At 35.9% G+C, this 23,577-nt stretch overlaps 1 protein-coding gene across 6 annotated transcripts in view; it reads right to left on the reverse strand.

Moving 5' to 3' along the window:
* Nucleotides 1–5,822: 5,822 nt before the first annotated feature.
* Sqor (Sulfide quinone oxidoreductase) overlaps nt 5,823–23,577 on the reverse strand; it is a 79,763-nt gene continuing 62,008 nt past the window's right edge. For all 6 annotated transcript variants that reach the window (XM_081735660.1, XM_081735663.1, XM_081735661.1 and 3 more), the window contains exons 7-9: nt 22,239–22,425; nt 14,172–14,418; nt 5,823–6,069 (exon numbers count right to left, since the gene is read on the reverse strand). In XM_081735660.1, coding sequence (XP_081591786.1) covers nt 6,009–6,069; nt 14,172–14,418; nt 22,239–22,425 — 495 coding nt within the window. In that variant the 3' untranslated portion in view covers nt 5,823–6,008. The remainder of the gene's footprint in view (nt 6,070–14,171; nt 14,419–22,238; nt 22,426–23,577) is intronic.

Genomic DNA, 23,577 nt, shown 5'->3' on the forward strand with positions numbered 1-23,577 from the left:
AATCGGGGAAAAGGGATTTTTTGACAAAAATTTCCCTTTTCGCGACTTTTCTCCACTATGGTACATGCTAGAGACACAATGGTACCGTTTGAAAGACTGGTTCATGGCAAAGAAAGCAAGGTACAATTCATGTTCCCAGAATGAACAGTCTTGATGATGATGATGATAGTATAGAAATCCACTAAAAAGATATTATCAAGGGAAAACATGTAAATCGGCTGTAGGATCAAAACTATTCATCCCAGGGCCACTCTTTGTATTTCATTCTCTTCACCATAAAGCAAATTTTTTTAGTAGCATTCGCATGATCGTATCCTATACCAATTTAAAAAGAAAATCGCTTTTTCCCATTTTGAGCGGAAATTTCCTGCGTTTGGTACACTTTAGGGAAATTTTACGGACAGTTGGAAACACTGCTTTACTAAAAACAAAACGGAGTATGAACCATGATCCTACGATAAATAGTCTTGACGCAATAGATGATTGAGTGAAAGTCTACAAAATACCTCAAAATAGCCATAATTTAAAAGCGTTAAATTATTGCCGCACTCTCCACGTAGTCTCGACACCCTCACCAAAGGCTTGGCATATCTTCCGCCCCGCTGCAGCGGCGTTTGATCCCAGTTTGAACTCGTACAGCATAAATGCCCTTATGACGCTCTGTGGAGGTCCCATGTTGACTCTGTCCCTACGCAAGTTCACGGTGTAACTGAACTGCCACAACCAGGTAGTATGTTGACTATATCCACACCAACTGACCTTCGCTTTATCTCCATTCGCATTCAACTCACGGTGTGAGGGTCAATTGAACACAGACGTCCATAAAAGGCGACAGAACTTCCTTGGTTACCTTTATAATATTGCACACAGAACTGCCGATACAGGAAAAAGTATAATGGGCTCGGTTTAAGCTAATAATTAAGATGAAGCAGACCGGCCTTATTATCTGGAACACACAACTACTTGCAATCTGTAACAAATGTGTGTGCCGAGAATGAAGAGAATCGGACATACATAGACAAGACCATTACCGTGATTATCCATCTATGGATCGTATAATCAGAAAGAAGAGAGGACTAGATAGGCCAGACATAAATTTCTTGCAAATAAACAAGGATTGGTGAGTGGTCAGAAACCAGTTGTTCCAACTCATCGAGGTGACTTCTGAACTCGTCTAAGTTCCATTAAAGGAGTGCCATAATGCAAAAGTTCAACATTTAAAGCGAACTTTCCCACGTTAGCCAAGCTCTGTCCACCCAGTATCCATTAAGTCATCTTCCACGCTATCAGATTTCAATAAAATTTCATTTTTAAGAGAGGAACGCTTTTAGATTTTTAAAATCAGGGGTATGCTTTCGTGTCCAACTCCGAACTTATCGCTGCCTACGCCTGCTCTTATAAGTGACTATGTGCGCAAAGGAACGAATCCCTGGAGGCCGATGGTGGCCTATCACAGCCTTCGGTATCTCGACACAATAAGCTGGTTCCGATTCCACTTTAAACTGTAGATCCATGTCTCAAATAATCTTGACAGCAAACTTCAAGAAACAATCAATCATGCGACAGCGACATAGGGATTGCTTGTTCGATGCTGTAGTAGATATAAGAACAGAATATTCCTCTATAAAACGAGCTTTGGAGGTACTGTTTCGATAGCATATCTTCGCGTATCAAGATATTGTGTAGAGTTAAACGTTCTACCGATATTTTCTATTTTCTTTCTTTACCTATAACTTAACATACTTTCATATCTATGGGTTCTTCCTCGGTTAAGTAGTAGTGTTTTGAAGAAATGTTTTGAGATGCTATGGTCTAGATAAACTAGATGATAATTGATCAAGATTCAAAAAGTTTATTTTGAATTTAACGTCTTGAGGCACCGAGGCTATGATACAGCACCTACTGATTACCGTGGAATCTGAACCACATGAGCTCCCGCCGAGAATCGAACCCGGTCTCCCACGTTGAAGGCGCGTACGCTACCTGTTTAGCCGCAAAAGAACTCAAGAGTTTATTTTATTTTATTTTATTTTATTTCATATCATTGTTTAGTTACCTCTCAAAACAGTATCGTGCGCAATTAAATTTAAGATATACAGAGATTTGTTTATAAGTTCACATAAGAAACAAAAACGGAGCAAAAGTTCACGTTCCTTCAGGAAACAACATTGTTACTTACGTTTCATTTTATTTTATTTTATTTTTTATTTTTTAAGTTTGTGGTTTCTGTCACAAGGATCTAATTTTCCGAAGGTATATGAATATATGATTACAATCATTCTTTCATTTTTATGTTTAAATTTCATTTGATAATTCAGGGGTGCCCACAAGGGGGGGCTATGACGCAAACTGCGTCATTGAAATATTGGGGGGGGTTAAAAATCTATATAAATATGTTTGACGGGGGGGGGGTAAAAATTAATCGAAAAGATTTTTTTTCATGGAAGAATACCTATGGATAGACAATTGCGGGGGGTGCGTCATGGACATAAGGGGGGGTGGGCACCACTGGATAATTTTAAAAAATAATTTAAGAAAAACACTGGTAATAATGCATTTATTTAGCATAAATCCAGACACAAGTAGTACAGTTTTAAATTTGCTTTAACAGAAACAAAAATCACTAACAAAATTAATAACAAGACTAACAAATACAAATAACAACTACTAGCAAAAGACAAGTAACGAAAACTAACAAAGATCTTAACAACAGTAATAACAGTAAGGATATTTATAAAATTAGAAATACAGTATCAAAATATTCCATTTGATCTATCTCTGTAAGTTGGTGCAGTGCACGGCACAATAGGCAGTAAGCAAAGATGACACAAACACGAAAAAGAAGAATAGAAATATTGCTCCGCTCCGTTACTTAAAAAAAAGAAGAAGAACGAGTTGAATTCCACTTTCCATTCTAGGAAATTCACGCGTTTCTATCTTTACAAAGAAAAGTAAATAAAAAATTCCAATAAAAAAATGAATATTGTTTTGACAGCACCATCGAATACCTTTATCTATCAATCTCCACAAATAAAATTGAACGCAAAAATTCCAGTATAGAAAGAACTTCCAAAACATTGCTTTGGCAGTATGATCAAATAGCTTTATGTATCAAAATAATCTGGAATTAACCCTTCTCTTCTCTGTATAGTTTATTATCTATGTCTTAACAGACAGTACGAGCTCTTCTGCAAGCAGGAACAAGAAACCAGATTTTGAAATATCTTATAACGCTATCCACTAGGTAAGGGTTGATCAAGATTCAAACACTACATTTTATATAACTTCATTTATTTATTACTCCTCAAAAACTTACCGTCTCTAACAAAACTTTGATCAGATTGTGTATTTATACGGTTACAAAAGAAATAGAAAAGACATAAAAGTTTGCGTTCTTTCAGAAAATGAACGCCATTTGTGCATTCTTACAAATCACTGTAATGTAAGTTATTTGACACTGCAGGTCATTGGCCAAAAGATACTCATGGTAATATGGTGAAGAAATTACGGAATCTCTAGCCATCTCGTACGATCTTGGAAAAATATCTTCGTGAAAGAAAAATGAGCTATGTTTCCGTGAGGACGAGCATGTTGGTGGTCTATCTGAAACTCATTTCTTTACCAAATGATCATAGGAGCGTTTAACATGTCAAATTGACGTTGTGCTGCATGCAGAAAAGACAAGTGACACATCAACAGGCAGCGCGTGTCTTATTATTCATAAACATAGAAATAATAGAAGTCTTGTGCACCTTGAGTTCCTGTAATGCTAATACCCGACTACATGAGGAAACGATATGTGACTAATCAGAGCCCGATACGCATGATGAACGCTAACTAAATTCGTGATGAGATATGGATACAGCATTTGATCCCGAGTATGAATTTCAAAGCATAGAAGCACACTAACTTATTATCCAAGAAGCTACAGGCCAAATTATTCAAGAGCTAGGTAATGTCATTTATTTTTCGGGATGACAAAGGATATTTTCTCATCTATTACCGCACCATGAGCGCAGCAAGTATTGGGTATTACTTGGGGCTCTTCCATTGCGATAAGGTTCCCGCCTACACTACACTTGGGGCTACACTTTTCAAATTCTGATGCCCCTACTTTTTCAAGCAGATTTTGAGCTTATCCTTTATGCATCCTCTCGCCTTGCTGCTGGTGTTTACTATTTGCCTCAAACATAACGAAAGATCTTCCTGGAAAAGTTTTGGCAGTAATCCGGACTGGACACCAGACCAAGTCAATGAGAACTTTGACTTTGCATCAACTGCTTTCAGTGACAAGACAAGTTTTACCTTAAAGGGGTGTTAAAAGCAAAATCGTAGGTATTGGAGTGATACAAATATTCACTGCAGAGATTTTTTGAAAATGCTGAGAGGAGATGAGATCATGGTGCGGTGTGGGATTTGGAGGCGGAGTAATTACCCATTTTTGATCGAAGGTAATCTTATCATGGAGAAGTACAAACTCCTTCCTGAACAAGACGTGTTCATGAGCATGTTAAATGGGGCTAGAGATTTCCCCGCCATGTTCCAAGAAAACGGTGAGGTTATTTGTCTGTGAATGATTTGTCCAGTTTCTTGACGTTCAATCGGTCACCGTAATCCCGTTGAGTGACCACCGTGATCTACCCAATTAAGATTCAGAATATCCAGCAAATGACGGAATGCATTATGCAATGTATAGAAATGATTATACCGGAGGTTCTGTCAAAAGGTTCTGGAAAACTAGAAACATCGCATACAAACATGCATTGTTCAACATTAAACATCTGTCTATACAACCTGACTGTTAACCTGTATAGCTAAAACAACCAATTCCCAGCATGAGAAACCACTTTATAATAAAAGTATCTGCAGGATAGTTTGGAAATAATCATTGGAAGCACTAATGGAATACTTCGCTGTCAAGTTTAGAATGGCTAGTGGACGGGGTATACAGAAGAAGAAAGAAAAGAAAAAGAAACAACAGGGACGGGATAGAGAGAGGTCCAGTCGTGAGTTATTGTCAGTCATTTTGAATGTTATTTCTGTTCTCTCTACGTTCTGTCGATTGATCTTTCGTAAGCTAAGTGCGTCTAGGCAAATTTGTTGAGATGAAATCACGAAACAAAATAATAATTACGAATTCAATGCAAGTCTAATTTATTGGCTATACTAAAATTGTAATAAATTTTGAACCCATCTAGTTTATAATTGTAGTAGTAATTTAATGCAGTGGATAATTTGAGAAAATAATTTCACCATCAGATGAAGATGAAATTCTGTATTGTTCTTTACATAAATGACGTAAAGATATTTTCGGTTTTATATCTAGACCTTTTCCAGAAGCTTGGAAGAATTCACTGCGTTGGTAGCATACATTTATTAGTAGAATTTATTGAGTTCTGAATATTCTACAGAATTGACAATCGCCACAAAACTTTATGGTTACGCGATAGACAGACGAATTGACAGTATGACGACAGTGTTGAAGGTTTAATGCAGGCAGGAAGGACATCCATGTTAAGGAAAATTTGATTACCGCTGCGAAAGTTTCAATGCTCTCAAGCGACTTCCACCTTTTCCAATGTTGCTGCAAGAAGCAGTCGCTATACTTTTCAATCAACTGGCACCGTCTCGATATCTGAGGTAAGTAATAGGAAAGGAAGCCTAAGATATATAAAATAATTCCGCAGAGTTGGTACGGATTATTTTTTGTTATGTTCACATTCAATAACGGATACTATATTACCAATTAGAAGTTTCGCAACACAACAGATGCGCAATAGTTGCTTATAATGACGAATACTTTTCGGGAAAGAAATACAAACTTTAAAGTAGTGCTGGGTTTAATTACAAATATCTAAGAAATTCGTTACAAAAATATACTACAAAATTATATGCAAATATCGATATTGTACTACCAACTAATTACAAGTTTTTCCTCTTAGCAAATGTCATGAATTCATGTCCTTGATCAATTTTCTGCGTGACTGAATCTTCTTTGTTCCTGTTAATTATTTATCTTTACCGAAGTGGGTTATCCTTCTTACGATTCCTGGTCCTTCCCAGTATCCTCTGCAAAAATAAATGAAAAGTATCAGTAATTGTCACAATGAGACAAGTTAATTATAATATTTGTTTTTTAATCTGATCCCTCATTAAAATATTACTTTTGAAATCATTCAAAATATTGGCTAGTAACGGAGACAAAGATTTTCTCACACAATTAGATGGAATGTTTCCAATAATTTTATATCTAAATCTTTAAGTTGATACACTTACTTTAATTTAACTATCTTAGTGTACATTCTAAGTTAAAAAGTATGAACAAAATAGTTATGTAAAGATCTACTTCTAAGATGTAATTATTTTATGTGCATTTAATTTGGACAAATATGTATGAATTTTTAAAAAATATTTCAGTAATAAACAAAACAAACATCATGCAATTAGTTTTATTATTAAGTTAATGATAATGTGCCAGACTTTTTCATTAATGCATATAGAATGTATTTTTTTTTCTTTCTTTCAGAAATTTTCCAACCTTTACTGGCAACTACTTAAAATTGAATTACTGATCTTCACTTCAGTTCCCTCCACTTCATCTGGCTTTTTTCTGCTAAAATTGTGAACATTGTATTTTTGTTTTTCACTACACTTTATCTTAATTCTTTTTGCTAAAAATTGTAAAAAAATGTATTACCGGTCTTCACTACACCTCCCTCCACTTTATCTTACTTTTTATTGCTACCAGCCTTTACTACACTTCCCTCCACTTTATTTTTCATTTATAAAACTGTAAAAAAAAAAAAAAAAAAAAAAAGTTACAGGTCTTCACTACATTTCCCACCACTTTATATTATTATTATTGGATGAATTAGAATTTTGCATCTCTTTCAGCAGCGAGGCTATATGAAATGTATACTTACAAGTGGAATCCGAGCTACATGAGCTCCCATCGAGAATCAAATCCAGGTCTTATGCGCCGAAGATGCGTACGGCAATTATATTGCAACGAGGGAGCTATTATTATTAATATTTGCTAAAATTGTAAACCCAGTCTTCACTACACTTTACTTATCTTATATTTTTGTAAATAAGTAACAACAAAGAAAATGATAAATCTGAAATGATAACCTTTCATGTAGTGCAGAAATTTCAATGCTCGACAATTATGACATAAGTTGCGCTATCAAATTCCTAGCCTTCAAGGAAAGATCCAAAAACTGTTTGTAGTCTATTTAATAGCACGTTGTAGATTCCATCTGGCTCAGTTTCTAGAAACTCTTTATTGTTTTTACGAGACTTACTAACATTCAAAAAAAAGTGGTGGGAAGCACAGAGCATACTGGTCTTTTTCAGCACAAAGACTATGCTATAAGGCGTGGACCCAGTTTCAGGTGGAATCTGAACCACTGTAATACATTCAAATTTACATGTTATCCTATTGGGAAAGAACTGGCACAAGGGAGAGCTTTACAATTAAATTATGTAGATATATATATATTGTTTCTGTTCCTGAAGTCTATATATCGGTTGCCCATTTGAACTAGTAGTATAGAAGTCTGTATAGACCACTTTTTGAACCACAAGTTTCATATGTAAATCTTGCTATTTAAAAGCTTATATGTCTAAAGTCCATGTCTGAAAGAACATAATTACATAAAACATTTGACATTCAACCATAAAAAACTTACATCTAAAATTACGCTAAAACTACAACATATCTAAAATTATACAGGGTGTTATAAAAATTTGTCACAATATTTTGGAAATAGATTCCTCACATCAAAAAAAAAAAAAAAAAAAAAAAAAAAAAATCATATGGACCTGTGGTCGGAAGTGTATAGTTTCGTACTTATAGGGTGCTGAAAACGTGAAAAAATGAAATTTAAAGGTCCATAGTTCCACTACTATACGACCGATCGTAGTCGAGTTAAGACATTATTGAGGAACAGTATATGAACTATCCAAAAATCCATCTTTCAGAACCTCCAGCACTCAACATAATCATTTTTTGCCAAGGTAGAAAATGATGAATCTCAAAAATTTCAATTAATTTATCTCTTTTTCTAGAGCTTTGTTTAATTCTGTTGTAGTTCAAGTTCCTGGTATCATCCTCTGTTCATTATTATGTGTACACATGTTTGTTTGAGCTATCACACATTGACTGCATAGCTATTATTGTTGCATTGATTTTTTAGTGCTATTATTTTTAATAGGTAATAGGGAGTGATATGAACCTTTTGGTGGAAGAACTTCACAAGAATAAATCCAAAGTAATTTTTATATTTGTATTGTTTTGGAGAAGTATTTTATATTGTTATTGAATGGCCTATTGGAAATTTATCACAGAACAGAACAGTTGGATACAAACTATACACGTCAACACATTTCATTCTTTTGTTAACATCTTTTAATTTTGAAGCATTTGTTCTTTCTCCAAAGATGCATCTCTAAATTTTAACTTCCTAAAAATTTTAGTATCTTCTATTTGTTTGGAGCCTGCATCATTTAACCTCCCCATCTCGATAAGATTATATCCAGCTTTCTTTATTTATTCAGATCTTCTTTTAGTCTTTTTCGTATAAATCTTCCACAGTTTGATGATTAACATTATAAATAGTGGATTCTTTAAAACATCTCTTACAACCATGCTATTGATAAACTATCTTTGTCTTAGAAACATAACCATTAACTTTAGAACTACGTATAGTCACTTCACCTTCATTCAAAGCGTGTTATTTATTGTTAAATGAATTTGAATATGCAATAGATTGTTTTGAATAGCTTTATTTCTTTCCTTCCCTAATAATACCATTAGCATCTTCCTGTAAATACTTTGACCTATAAATAACCATACACAAACTTGCAATAGTTCAATATTGGGATGGATTGATGTTTGCTATTTCTAAAAACTTTTTTTTTTTTTTTTAATTTCCAACAATCTCTTTTCAAAATATCAACATCTGAGACGACATTTTTTTTTTCAATTCTTTGTGAAAATCAAACACAACATTTTTCTCTTTTTTACTATTCACGTATATAATCTCCACGAATAGAAAGTATCACGTATAGAATCTAAATAGTTTTGGTTTTCAGATTTATTAAACAAATGTGGAAAATATCCTTTTCTTTAACTATTCAAAACCAAACGTTTTAGGAAAAGATGATAATGATTGTGATAGAAAATTAATACTCTATAATTTTTATTAGTTTTCGGTATTTCAAGTAAAATTAACTTAGATGCGCTATAAATATAGCGCAATGTTTAAGAGTATTTTTATATAGTATTGGAGAATAAAGTACGAGTCATAAGCCTCAACATCGTGAGCAATACATGTGTAACCATTGTTTATATATATATATATATATATATATATATATATATATATATATATATATATATATATATATATATATATATATATATATATATATATATATATATATAACCAAGAAAGTTCTGTTGCATTTTGTGCAGGTCTGTGTTATAATTAGTCTCACACCGTGAATTGAATGGGAATGGAGATAAGGCGAAGGTCAGTTGTTGGGGTGGGTATATCCAACATACTACCTGGTTGTGGAAGCTCAGTTACACCGTGAACTTGCGTGAGGACAGCGAACATGGGACCTTCACAGAGCGTCATAAGTGCGTGTATGCTGTACGAGTTCAAACTGGGGTCAAACGCCGCTGCAGCGGTGCGGAAGATATGCCAGGCCTTTGGTGAGGATGTCGTGACTACGCGGACAGTGCAACGGTGGTTTAACAAGTTTAAGGACGGTGACAAAACACTTGAAGACACACCACGTGTCGGAAGACAAACACATGTACAAAATGAAGATGTTCAGGCAGCAATTGAGGCGAACAGTGGCCAGACATGTGAGGAACTGGATCTATAATTCAGTGTGAGTGGAGAAACCATACGGCAGCACCTCTATCAACTTGGGAAGCACTACAAGTTGAGTCGATGGGTCCTACATGATTTGACTCCGGACCAGAAGGCAACGCGACCAGACACCTGTGTTTCTTTGCCGTCTCGTCTGAGGAAGAAGCCATTTTTGGACAGCGTGTTGACATGTGATGAGAAGTGGGCCCTATACGAAGCTCCACTGCGCCGTCATCATTGGTTAGCATCCCACGAACCGGTTCCAAAATAGCCGAAACCAGCACTGCACCAGAAGAAGTTCCACCTGTATGTTTCGTGGACTGCTCGCGGCATCCTGCATTGGGAACTGCTACCAGGTGGTCAGAGCATCAATTCAACTGTGTACTATTAGCAGTTGAGCCGTGTTCAAGAAAAACTCAAAATTCTGGAGTCAGCACTTCTGAATCGCAAAGGGACCTGTTACACTACAACGCTAAGCCCCACGTGGCTAGGATGAGTTGAGTTTATTTTGAGTTTAACGTCCCGTTTAGCAGTAAGGATATATGAGACGTGGACCTACTGATTAACGTAGAATCCGAACCATATGAGCTCCCGCCGGGAATAGAACCCAGGTCTTCCACGCCAGTGGCTAGGATGATCCGGGACACCATTCTACGCTTTGGATGGGAATCACTATTGCATCCGCCATACTCCCCGGACATTGCATCGTACGATTAACACCTGTTTCATTCCTTGGACAATCACCTTAGAGGACGCCAATTCAAATCCCTAGTAGAAGTGCAAAATGCACTTGATACTTTCATCGCTTCACGGCCCACCAAGTTCTACCACGATAGAATCCATGGCCTTCCAGAACGTTGGCAGAAGGTCGTCGATGCTGATGGGGACTATTTTTGATTTTTTAGACACGTCTTAGGTGACAACATATTGATGTTCGAAAGTGGTGGGTGAAAAAGCAACAGACTTTCTTGGTTAAGTTTATATATATATATACATACACATACATATATATACAGTGGCAGATCCAGGATATGATCAAGGGAGGGGCTAAACCATTGTTTGCCGTTTTATCCAGTGTAAAGCAGGATTGAAGCCTATTTTACCCAGTGTATATGTGAGCGTCAAGGGGGAAGCTATAGCTTCTATAGCCCCCCTTGGATCCGGCACTGTATGTATATATATATATATTAACCATTTACAAAACTCGTCATTTGCCTCAAAATAATATTTATTCGAAATCATGTCCTACTATGTAATTAAGCTTGTGAATACATATTTCTCGTTGATTTGTTTTACTTTCTATTGGCATATTAATTACATGAATGTTAAACGTTGTTTCTTCAATATCCACTGTTTCATCGGAAGTTAATTTTTCTTTATATGTGATTTAATACATTTCTAGCATTGAGTTCTGTTGTTATTGATGTAGATATAGATTTAGTCCAAAAATTCATTGTGTACAGTAATTCTTATTTCACCACCTTTTCTAAAATTGGAAGTTTGTTTAGCTTCGTTAATCATATCATCTAAAGCACTGTGCAGTTTTTCAATGGGCTTGGGTAAGTGTTTTATCTTTCATATTTATCAGTTTTATCTTGTAATTTGTCATATATGGTTAAAATTTGATTGGAGACTAGTTTACCTATTTCAACTATCTTAATTTTTTTCACTTTTAAATAAAGAATTATCAAATGGAAATAATTTTTTATATACTTTGTCTTTAATTTTGGTAATTCTTGTGTTATTTGACATCTAGAGAATACACTTTATTTAAACGGAAATGATTATGTAAATATTACTCTGCTCTGTTTAACTTCGTGTTGTTTAATAAGGTTAATTATTTGAGTTTTTCTTAGTCGTCGATAACCTTTTATTTTATTTTCTTTGAATATATTTTTTAAATTGAACTATTGGATGCGTGTTCATGTTCTCCTGTTTTACTTCATTTTATTTGATTTCATTTTTTCTTCGCTCCACTATTAGCAGCAGTACTACTTTTACTAGAATCATCTGTCTCTTATTTATTCTACAGAAAATCTTCGTTTGCAGTTGTACCTCATCCTGTTTAATAAGGTTAATTATTTCAGCTTTTCTTAGTCGTGAATAATCTATCTACTTTTTTTTTTTTTTTTTTTTTTTTTACATAACTTTTTTTTAATTCAATTACTATATGTTCATTTAAGCCTTGCGTATTTCTGTTTTTTTGATCGTTTCATTTGTTCTAGTTTTGTCATATTTATTTACTATATTTTGAACACTACTATTAATAAAATTCGATCCTTCTTTGTTGTAGAAAAAAGTATTTTAGTACTATTACTCATCTTATTGTTTTCTACTTTGATCACTTGATTTGAAAAAAAAAATAGACAAAAAAGTGGCCGTGTCACGTGTATATCACGTGAAGAAGTTTGGTTTGTATGGCGTGATTTTCCTCAATATTGAAATCGGAAATGGCAGAAACTTCATAACGAGGAGATACAGGATAATTTATACAGTTTACCAGACATTGTTAGGGTAATCAAATCTAGGAGACTCAAGTGGGCATATCATGTAGCCAGGATGGAAGAGAGTAGGAACGCTTTCAATGTCTTAACTGAGAGACCATTCGGAAGACCTAGGCACAGATGGGAGGACAATATTAAGATGGATCTCGCAGAAATAGGAAACCAAAGTAGAAATGGATTCAGTTGGCTAAGAGCAGAAGTCAATGGAGAGCTTTTGTGAACGCGGCATTGAACCTTCGGGTTCCATAGGTCATAGAGTGAGTTAGTGATAGTATATTTCTATCACTTCCAGTTTTAATTAAGATAAATTACAGTGAAGATTATATATATTCTTAGGACATTTAACTGATTGCAGATAACTGCTTCTCGCTATCGCTTACCGGTTTTGCTCTATAGTGATTAACGTTAAAACCGGAAATGGCTTATCTCTGTCACTTCTGGTTATAACAGAGTTTAGAGTGGAGATTAAATATATTCTTGAGACGCTTAATTGGCTGCAAAAGAACCGCTACTCGCAATCTATTATCGTTTTTGTTCTATAGTGTTCAACATAAAAGCTGGATATTTTGATTTCTACCACTAGCGGTTTGAATATTAACTTGATTTCCAGCTTTTGACTCTCTCTAATATCCTGACCACAACTGATGGTGGTGCATCAAGTAGTTCTGAGATTTTTTTTTTTTTTTTTTTAATTTTATCTTCCGTACTCACGGAGTAAATATATAAAGGAGATTTCGTAAACCAAACCCCTTAATACAATACACATAAAACATGACAATTTACAAAAACTTCCATTCAAATTTTATTCTGTGAATCTTTTTGTTTCCTGCGCCAGCCAATTACAGATTGGGATACGAGCATGAAAATAATTTTACAAAATATATGAATTTCTAAAAACTGACCTGGTAACAACGGCCTTACCTCGCAGAACAAGCTTAATAACCAAAAGGTTAAAGGAAGTATTTCACAGTTAAGGTTAGTGTAAAGGGACAAGTTTTTCCGATAGATGTCGCTTCAGTCTTCGTATCTCTCCCATGTAATTTTTACCTTTCACGAAAATTTACAATTTCTCTTATAAATTTCAACCTAGAGATTTCAAATTTTAAGAGAAGGAACTTTATAACCTATTAAAGGAAACAATCCGTGCCGATTTTTTATTTAGAATTTTCTTCATTGTTGAGACAGTTCCATTGTTAAAGGTTTGAGTATCCATTTCAACAATGAAGAAAATTCTAAATAAAAAATCGGCACGGATCGTTCTCTTTAACAGGTTATGAAGTTCCTTTTCTAAAAATTTGAAGTTTCTAGGTTGAAATTTGTAAGAGAAATTGTAAATTTTCGTGAAAGGTAAAAAATACATGGGAGATACGAAGACTGTAGTGTAGTGCCATTTATCGGCAAAACATGTCCCTTTAAACCAACCTTAAAAGTCAAGTCTCGATTCAGTTTTATTATAATGCCCAGCTACACTTTTCTTGCTACTGCCAACTATCTTTTCTTTCTTTCTTTTTTTTAAATCATACTTTCCAATTTTATTCGCGGACAGGATGAAACATAATTGCGGACTGAATCCGCGTCGTGGACCACCATTCTGCCATCACTGGTCCAGATTCAGATCCTCAAACCTTTGTTGGGAAATAAATTTTTTGTTTATGGTCATTAACAGCTACAACTTTGGAAAAAAATACCCATTAAAACCATGTTTCAGTTTTTACAAATACATTTTACATTGAGAAGTATTCCTCGTTAATACATTAAATATAAGACTAATGAGGTTACTTACGTCAATAGAAAATTCCAATACAATTTAGGCATCACAGATTTCTTCATAAAATACATGGAATATCGTTCTACACTTTGGTCGACAGGAAATGTTTCGTAGGGCTCAAGATTGTAATTAAATTCAGCAAGTATACACTTGTTAAAACCTGTTACTAGAGGACATGATGTATATCCATCGTATTTACTAACCAACTCTAATCCCTCCATTGCTTTTGTCAAGTTGTTTCGTAAAATACCTATCTGACAAGCTGAAAGAAACAGACACTTAGATTTTAAAACACCATTTATTTATTTTAGCTGGTATGATAAAAAAAAAAGAAGTTTTAGAAAACAATTAGAGTTACAGTTTAGTTCAGATCAAAAGCATGTTGAGATATCAATGGGTATTGCACACTTCTCTTCACAAAAGCCTAGAATACTTTCCAGAGACTAAGCTGAAAAAAGAACCCAAGCTTCTTACAAATTCCCCTTAGATCTGGCTCATTTTCCCTCACTTTTGTCTCAGTCACAGGTGAAAATTAAACAATAATATTGCACTATGCAATGATAATTTCATTGTAGACAAACAAAATGGATTAGAGCTTTCATCTGTTGTCTTTCACTTTTTCGTCCAATTTCTGTACCAAGGCTTCAGTGATGACAAAAGGTCATCCACTTACAAGTAACACTTCCGAAGTGTAACACTCCGATTTTGATAAAATTTGGCAGCTAGATACTACACATGAAATAAACGAATACGTGTTCTTTTTTTTTTTAAAAAAAAAAAATATTTTCTGCGGAAAAACGGTTTTAGGGGGCAAAAGCCCCACCCAAAATTTTGAAAGTTGACGCCCGAAAGGCAAAAAACAAGTGAACCGAATTGAATGACATTGTGCACAGATATTGTAAACGTAAAATGAGATAATTGGGTTTCGTATTTTCCTGAGAGAGAGAGAGAGAGAGAGAGAGAGAGAGAGAGAGAGAGAGAGAGAGAGAGAGAGAGAGAGAGAAAACGGCTGAGTGAGGCACGGACCTTCTAAACCGTTGATTACGAAATATCAAAAGTGCAAATAAGCATACGTCAGAAGTTCCTAAAGAATATGGAGAATTGCAACGAAACTTCGTATAGGGACAATTTGCAAAACAATAAATGAAACTTGTTTTAATTTGTGCGGAAAAACAGTGTTGGGGCCTAGGCCCCATCCGAAAAAAAAGTAAATATTACTGTAATAGTGCAGGAAGGAGTGGACCGAAGTAAATGAATTTGTGCGTAGATATTATATAGACCCTATGTAAAATAAGGCCTTTCGTGTTTCTCAAGGATCCCTATCCGTTTTGCTTCAAATTTGGCACATCAACAGCAAACTGGAAATAAATCGACACGTATTTGTGCTGGTAGTTGATGTGCCAAATTTGAAGAAATGGGATGGAGACACTTGTGAAACACGAAAGGCCATACTTTACATATCCAATATCTACATACAATTTCATTTATTTCGGTCCACTCAACAGTTTTTTTTTTTCTCAGGAAAATACGAAACACGTATTCCCTCATCTTACCTCTACAATATTTGTGCACATTTCATTCACTTCGGTTCACTTCTTCTTGCCTTTCGGGGTCAAATTCCAAAATTTTGGACGGGAGCTTTTGCCCCCATAACTGTTTTTCCACCGAAAAAAAAAGTATTCGTTTGTTTTTTGCCTATTGTTTATAGACAAAGTTTCGTTGCAATTCTTCATGTCCTTTACACACATCTGACATACTGTTACTAGCACTTTTGATATTTCGTGATCAAAGGTTTGGAGGGGTCCGTGCCCCACCCAACCGTTTTTTTCCAGGAAAATACGAAACCCGTATTCCCTTATTTTACATCTGAAATATCTGTGCACAATTTCATTCACTTCGATTCACTTGTTCTTGCCTTTCGGGTGTCAACTTTCAAAATTTTGGGTGGGGCTTTTCCCCCCTAAAATCGTTTTTCCGCAGAAAAAAAACACGTACTCGATTATTTTATGTGTAGTATCTATCTGCCAAATTTTTATCAAAATCGAAGTGTTACATTTCGGAAGTGTTACTTGTTAGTTTCTTTCTCATCATGAACATTCGTGCGACCATCTTTAAAAGCTCTAACCCAATTTCGTACCACTCCATCGCTCATATGTTTTCTTCATACAGTTCAATAATCTAGCGATCAATTTCAGCCGGTTTCACGCCTTTAGCATTAAGAGAACGAATCACAGCGTGTATTTCACAGTCGGCAGGATTCTCAATCGGCGGAGATTTTTTAACTACTCACAAACACACGTAAACACGTTCGAATACTTCCGTAATAGCGTCTGTAGCTTGCCAACAGATGTAGGTGCACAGCACGCATGTTCAGGATGCCGACCGCAGCGTTGAAGCCGCCGAATTTCAAAAGAGTACTTACTTAAAAAACACGTCTTGTAAATCATTAGCCTACTATTCGAAAATGAAAAATGAAATTTTTGAGTTTTACGTCCCACGGTTATACCGGTTAGGCTAAAGGAGACGGTGATTATGAGAAATGAATGAAAATGGTGGGATGAAGAAAGTGGGTGGAAACGGGAGAACCCCGAGGAAACCTACGCATACGGTGTTTGTCCACCACAAAGTTCACTTGGCGGGGAGCAGGGTTTGAACCCGGAACCCCATGCAACAGAGGTGAACGCTCTACCACTGAGCCACCGTGACCCCCAGCCTACTATTCGAGTGGTCCTTATCTTGGACACGGGACTTCCCTCTGTATTCAGGTTCTCCTTGGTTTACGAATAATGAAATAGTGTCTAAATTGAAACGCAGACTTACACACTTTTCCCTGTTACAGCGGTATACCCAGACAAACATAAGGGGGGAGGGAGGGTGGCCCTCTGTGGCCTCCCGTAGCTACATTCCTATGTGTTGTCTGGAATTCAACGGAATTCAAGAGTCCATTTATAAAGTAGTGGAACATAAAAAAGAATAATTCCTGTATGTGCAATCATAGGACGCTAATGTTCAAAAGTTTACAGTTAAATTTCTGAGCGTTGTTATAATCTGGGTGGAAATTCAAATTGGAGGTTTCTTTCCTTATTTCTCGTAGAAGGATGAGCAGTGCAGGGACAACGAAGACGAAGATCACACTGGAACTAAATTTTCAGCAAAAAAATTGTACTGCAATTCCATCATCTCCAAATGACGCAGAATCTGAAAAATAGAAAACCAACTAAGGACTGTATCGAAAAGTAACTATCAACATTGGTGGCGCTGGTAGGCACGGGCCAGGCAGCTGAAAATGAGTCCACGCACTCTGCGGGGTGGTTGGCAAGTTGTACTTAGCTGTTGTAGCGTGTTCAATGCCGTGTGAGGAGTTGCAGAGGCTATGGGACAAATTCCGAGGAAAGTGAAGTGCAAGATTGTGCACATATGGTGTTCACAAAAAGGAGTCACCTACAATCGGATAGCAAAACAGGTAAAAGTGCATCATGCAAGTGTGAAAGCTATTATTGAAAAATTTGGTAATCATTTTACTTTTACAGATTTGCCGAGATCGGGGCTAAAAAAGGGTGCACGTAACCCAAAACTGGACCAGAAAGTGGTGAGGTTAATCAAACAAAATCCATCAGTATCTGTTCGCGATTTAGCGAAAAAGGCAGGTACTACGATCACAATGGTTCAAAAATTAAAACTAGGAATAATTTGAAAACCTACAGAAAGCAAAAAATAGCTAAACAATTGTCAAAGCAGAAATTGAGAGTACAATCACGAGCTCGCAAATTATATGAACGAATTGTGAGCAGGGAAGGACAATGTGTTTTGATGGACGATGAAACTTACGTGAAGGAGGACTTTACAACACTTCCTGGCCCTCAATATTATACAAAAGTTAAAGATGAAGATGTGGATGACTCGGTCAAATGTGTTTCAGTGGACAAATCTGGACCAAAAGTGATCGTATGGCAAGCAATTTGTTCGTGCAGCTTACGATCTGGAATTTTCTATACACAGGGAACTATTAATGTCGAAATATATGAAAAGGAATGTCTACAGAAAAGATTGCTCCCTCTGTATAAAAAGTGCAGTGTTCCCCCATTGTTTTGGCCGGATTTGGCGACGGCCCACTACGCTAAATTGGTACATTAAACACAAAGTGGATTTTGTTGCAAAACATGTGAACCCACCAAACTGCCCTCAGCTCCGATCTATTGAACGGTATTGGGCACTTGTGAAGAAAAATGTCAAACAGGGTGGTAAAGCTGCCAGGAGCATGGCTGAATTCAGAAAATATTGGTCTGCCGCAACGAGAAAATGCACCGCCAATACTGTGCAGAAACTATTGGATGGTGTTCGACGAAAGCTTCGTTTATTCATCAGACACGAACTGTAAAAATATATATATATTTTTTTTTCTCTGTGTATTCAACAAGTATTGTAGTGTAACAAAGTGTCTCTTTTTTTTTTGGTACATCTTCTTCCATTTTTATTCCTGTTAATCATATATGTTGATAGTTACTTTTCGATACAGTCCTTAGTTCTGCGCATGCTAGCAGTACAATGAGTGACTCTTACTCGAAATACAAATGACTTAAACGAACAACTACAGGATATGCTTTGCTCTGTATGTATTGACTACAGTCTGAAAAATGAGGGCCTCTGAGTAACAGAACTCATAACATTAGTTAGAGCTAACTTGCCGTATCTTGCTTTGCTTAAACCTTTTAAATTATGATGGCACAACACCTGTGCCATGGCGTCGACCTTCGGAATTTGCTTTATAAGTCTCTAGTAAAGTTTTTTAGACCGGGTTTTTAGCATTCATTCAAATATGGAAGCGGCATTTTGCAGCCTCGCGTGCTCTGTCTGGGGGCTGTGATGTCACAAACATGGACGATGGGTTTAAAAAAAGGGTATATTTGAGAAGTTTTATTCAAAAAATCCCTGACACATTACTATTTACCCTAGAATCATGGCTTGTACCTCGTTGGTTTCGTTATGAGACAGGCTTTCGAAATGTACCACTCAAATTTCTTTATCGTGTACCAGAAGCGGGAAACTCTCGTCCAAAATAAAAAAGGGGATTTTTTAAAGAAAAAATTCCCTTTTCCCCATTTTTCTCTTCACAGGTTCACGATATCGAAATTTGAGTGGTACCATATGAAAGGCTGCCTTACGCTGAAGAAAATGAAGTATGACTCATGTTGCTCGAGTCAAAAGACGTGTGTCAAAAAAAATCTCGATTTCTTTATTTGTTTCATTTTTTTTATACATTTTTAGTCAATTACTTCAGTAAAGTATCTACAGTATTATCACTATTTATTCTAGAGTCATGATACGTACCTCGTTTTCTTTGGCATGAACCAGTCTTTCAAACGGAACCACTCGCATGTCTCTAGCATGTACCATAGTGAAGGGGCCCAAAATCGGGGAAAAAGGTTTTTTTGACAAAAAATTCCTTTTTCGCGAGTTTTCTCCACTATAGTACACGCTAGAGACATGTGAGTGGTACCGTTTGAAAGACTGGTTCATGGCAAAGAAAACGAGGTACAATTCATGTTCCCACAGTGAACAGTCTTGATGATGATGATGATGATGATAGTATAGAAATTCACTAAAAAGGTATTATCAAGGGAAAATATGTAAATCGGCTGTAGCATCAAAACTATTCATCCCAGGGCCACTCTTTGTATCTCATTCTCTTCACCATAAAGCAAAGTTTTTTTTAGTAGTATTGGCATGATTGTATCCTATACCAAAGGGGAGATATTCGCAATAAAAAAGGGATTTTTTAAAAAAAGAAAATCCCTTTTTCCCACTTTGAGCGGAAATTTCCCGCATTTGGTACACTTTAGGGAAATTTTACGGACGCAGTTGGAAACACTGCTTTACTAGATACAAAACGGGTTATGAACCATGATCCTACGATAAATAGTCTTGACGCAATAGATATGATTGAGTGAAAGTCTACAAAATACCTCAAAAAAGCCATAATTTAAAAGGGTTAAGGCTTGTGAATCTTCCCCGGTAATCAAGAAAGTGTAGTAAATGATCTGTTTTCATTGTTCGATCCAGCAATAAAAGTACGAGTGTATTACAGGAAATTGACACGGCTCTTGATAAATTACCACATAGACTTGTTCACCCAAGAAAGACACGCTGATTATTTTAGGACGACAGCATGTCGTTATTTGTAAACACTTCACCGCTATCTGTTTATCTCTCGAACAGTTTTATGGCGATTGGCTGGAGGATTGCTACTACTATTCAAGAAGCCTTCTACCGTGTTTGTTTTGACTCTGTTATCAAAGTTACTGAAGCCACTAGGAAGACTGAGTAGTGCTTTACAAAGTGCCTTTAATAACATTTGTAAAACCATGTCGTTCGTAAATGCAGCTGTATCGGAAGTTTCTTCCTACAATATGGAATAAATTCTTGATGAGTCAAAAGCAATGATGGCCTCTGCAGGAGAAGCAGGTGTTATTTTTTGTGATTATACTTCCAAACAAGAGATGATCAAGAGTGGGGAGTGTTACAGAGAGGCAACAGTGCAAAATGTTAGAGACATGTTTAATGAAGACTTTCAGGCTTTGGCGTCATTTCAGAAGACCCTTAAAGAGAAAGGGGAAAATCCTTACTTTAAGAAGCTTTCTTTAGCATTGGACATATCTCTGGAAGACATCTGTTTTGAGTACACGATTCTAGACGATTGCCAGACCTTCCGTGTCTACAATTTCTGTGTAAACTCGTTTCTGATATCAGAAGAAAACGATGTTTCCATTGTTGTCCTCAAAGTGAAATTGACTCCACTCTTATCTGTTGGCACAACTTCTGTGGAGATGTCATTTTCCACGATGAACTGAATTTTATTGTTTCGAGCGGACTCGACTTTCCCCTGATCATGTGAACGCACTGATGGAAGTCTCGATCGAGGACCGATGATAAGGATGACGAGGATGTTCGACAATTCAATAATTTCATATCAAAGTCGTACATGAAGTAGTTGAAGGAACCACGAAGAAGCATTTGATAGCCATGAATTCATGACGTAAGCTCGCTACATGGTGATAGGTCTGGTTCTTGAAGTTGGAACATGAAGAGGAAAAAAAATCTCAACATGTCAAGCGTGGTACCTCCTGGAAATTCATGTAGAAACCGCAAAGTACTCAGGCACTGAATTTAAATTTCATTATTATCCCATCCATCTATATATATACAGGCTATGGCAGAGTTTGGCAACTTAACATTTCCTGTTCCCTACTTTATCTATTTTTCAATCTTTTTGCGAGACATTATCTTGACGCGAAACCCTGTCACGTTTTTTATTACTGAAGTTTATATATCCTCTAGAATACCTGTTATGGGTATCTTCTTCTGTCTTATTTTATCACATATATAATTTCGTTTACGTTATCAATGCAATAGAATTCTGCAAAGAAACACCCTCAGAGATTTTCTCAATATTTCTTTTATATCTCGTATAATAATCTATATTCCATTCATTTATTTAATCAAACGATCTCTCAAGAGCAGAATAATTATCCATTTGCCTGTCCAAACTCACGATCTTGGCTCGATGTTCCCTAGGGACAATATTATTAGTCTGCAGGACACACACGCGGAACTTCAAATTACAACAAGAAGAATATGTATGCAGAAACAATGAAAGCAACTGACTTATCAACAATAACTGACTACTTTACTGTACAAGGACTATTCTGATTGGATTTAAAATTATGAAAAAAAAATCTCCGAAAGAAATAATCTTTGCCTTTATTTTAGGTATAATAAAGCACACATTCAAAAAGGAATTTGAACACTTCTATCGATATTTAGAAGCTCTCTGACCAACAGCTGAATTTTTTATCCTTCCAATCCTCAAATTAAAAAAAAAAAAAAAAAAAAAAAAAAGCATTTATAATCTGTTATTTTGGGAACTAACAGTCATTTTGTTACAATTAGGACAATTTGTAGTCATGATGTTTTACGTTTAATTTTATTTTAACAAAATTCGTTCGAAACATTGTGAGGCATTTTATACTTTGGAATTATCGAAAACATTATTTTAATTCTAATATTCAGTATCAGGTAACATACCAACAGCTGCAGCGGTCTTTGAAGTAGGCAAGCTAGTGCAGTCTCCGATTCCAAATACATTAGGATATTTTTCATGTTGTAAGGTGTTTTTGTCCACAGACAAGAAACCAGCATCATTAACTAGCTTTTTACACTGCTTTAAGACCGGTGGAGGGCCCATTGGAGGTGTTACATGCAGCATACTGTACTGCAAGGAAAATACACGTATATTTTGACCGGAAAGTCCATAAGAAACGATACATTTTCTATTATCATTATTATTACTTCGTAATTTTCGGGAGTAAGGTAAAATACTAACACAAACGAAGGGTAAGAGGAAAAAACAAGGAATGTCCATTTGTGTGCTTTAACGGGTGCTTTGTCCTATCTGTTGGTGACTCTTGGTACTATTTGACTATGCCATGCATGAGTAGACGTAGAAATGTCCATGTAAAAGGGGCAAAAGATTTGGCTTACCCTATTCATTTTATACGCGGTTTCAATATTAAAACGCCGTTTTCTCGAAAATCCAGTTTTGTAACATTCCTTCTTTTTTTCCCTTACCCTTTAAATTAAAACTCCATTCAATGAACATTATTCTGAATGGTTTAACTTAAAAGAAAAAAAAAAAAGAATATTTTAAAGATATATATGTAAGAAGATGATCAAAAAATAAATATGTATGTGATAAGTAGAGACCGGATGTTTCGGCATTAAAAATTTGGAAAATAGGCAGGCACATAAGCACTTAAAATTTAAAAAAATAGGCAGTAAAATAGGCACTAAAATGTAGTGTGAAATAATGAAGATAAATACTCAATATAATTTAAAAATAGATTCAAATCATACATAATGTTCAAAGAATATAAAAAACATACCTGTCGTAAATATCTTCTTTTACTGTATACAAAAAAAAACGAAGGTTGATATGCATTCCATATATATATATATATATATACCAAGTTATACCATAAATACTGTCACAAAGTTTGGAGTGGCGCTGTAGGCATCCGGATTGGCACAGTGCTGCCATCTGTGTATAAAGCGGAAGATACAGGTAGTGTGTGTTTGACTGTTCATGACATACGTTGATACTGTACTGAGTTTTGATGGAGTGGGGCGATTACGAAAATCGTGTAGCAGTAATTGCAGTACACAAGGTCGGGAAAACAGCAGGTGAGATTTTCAATCTTCTGAAACCCCTACAAATCAGCAAGAGATTCGTGTATCGCGCTAGCGCACCATACAGTAATACACCGAGACTGGAACGGCAGCTGACCGCGCAAGGAGTGGCAGACCACGAACGGTACGAACCCCGCAGGTCCAGAAAGCAGTCGCAGCAAGAGTTCGAAGAAATCCT

Source organism: Thermobia domestica, chromosome 13 (assembly GCF_964235325.1).
Source record: "Thermobia domestica chromosome 13, izTheDome1.hap1.1, whole genome shotgun sequence".
In the NCBI taxonomy this organism is placed as follows: domain Eukaryota; kingdom Metazoa; phylum Arthropoda; class Insecta; order Zygentoma; family Lepismatidae; genus Thermobia; species Thermobia domestica.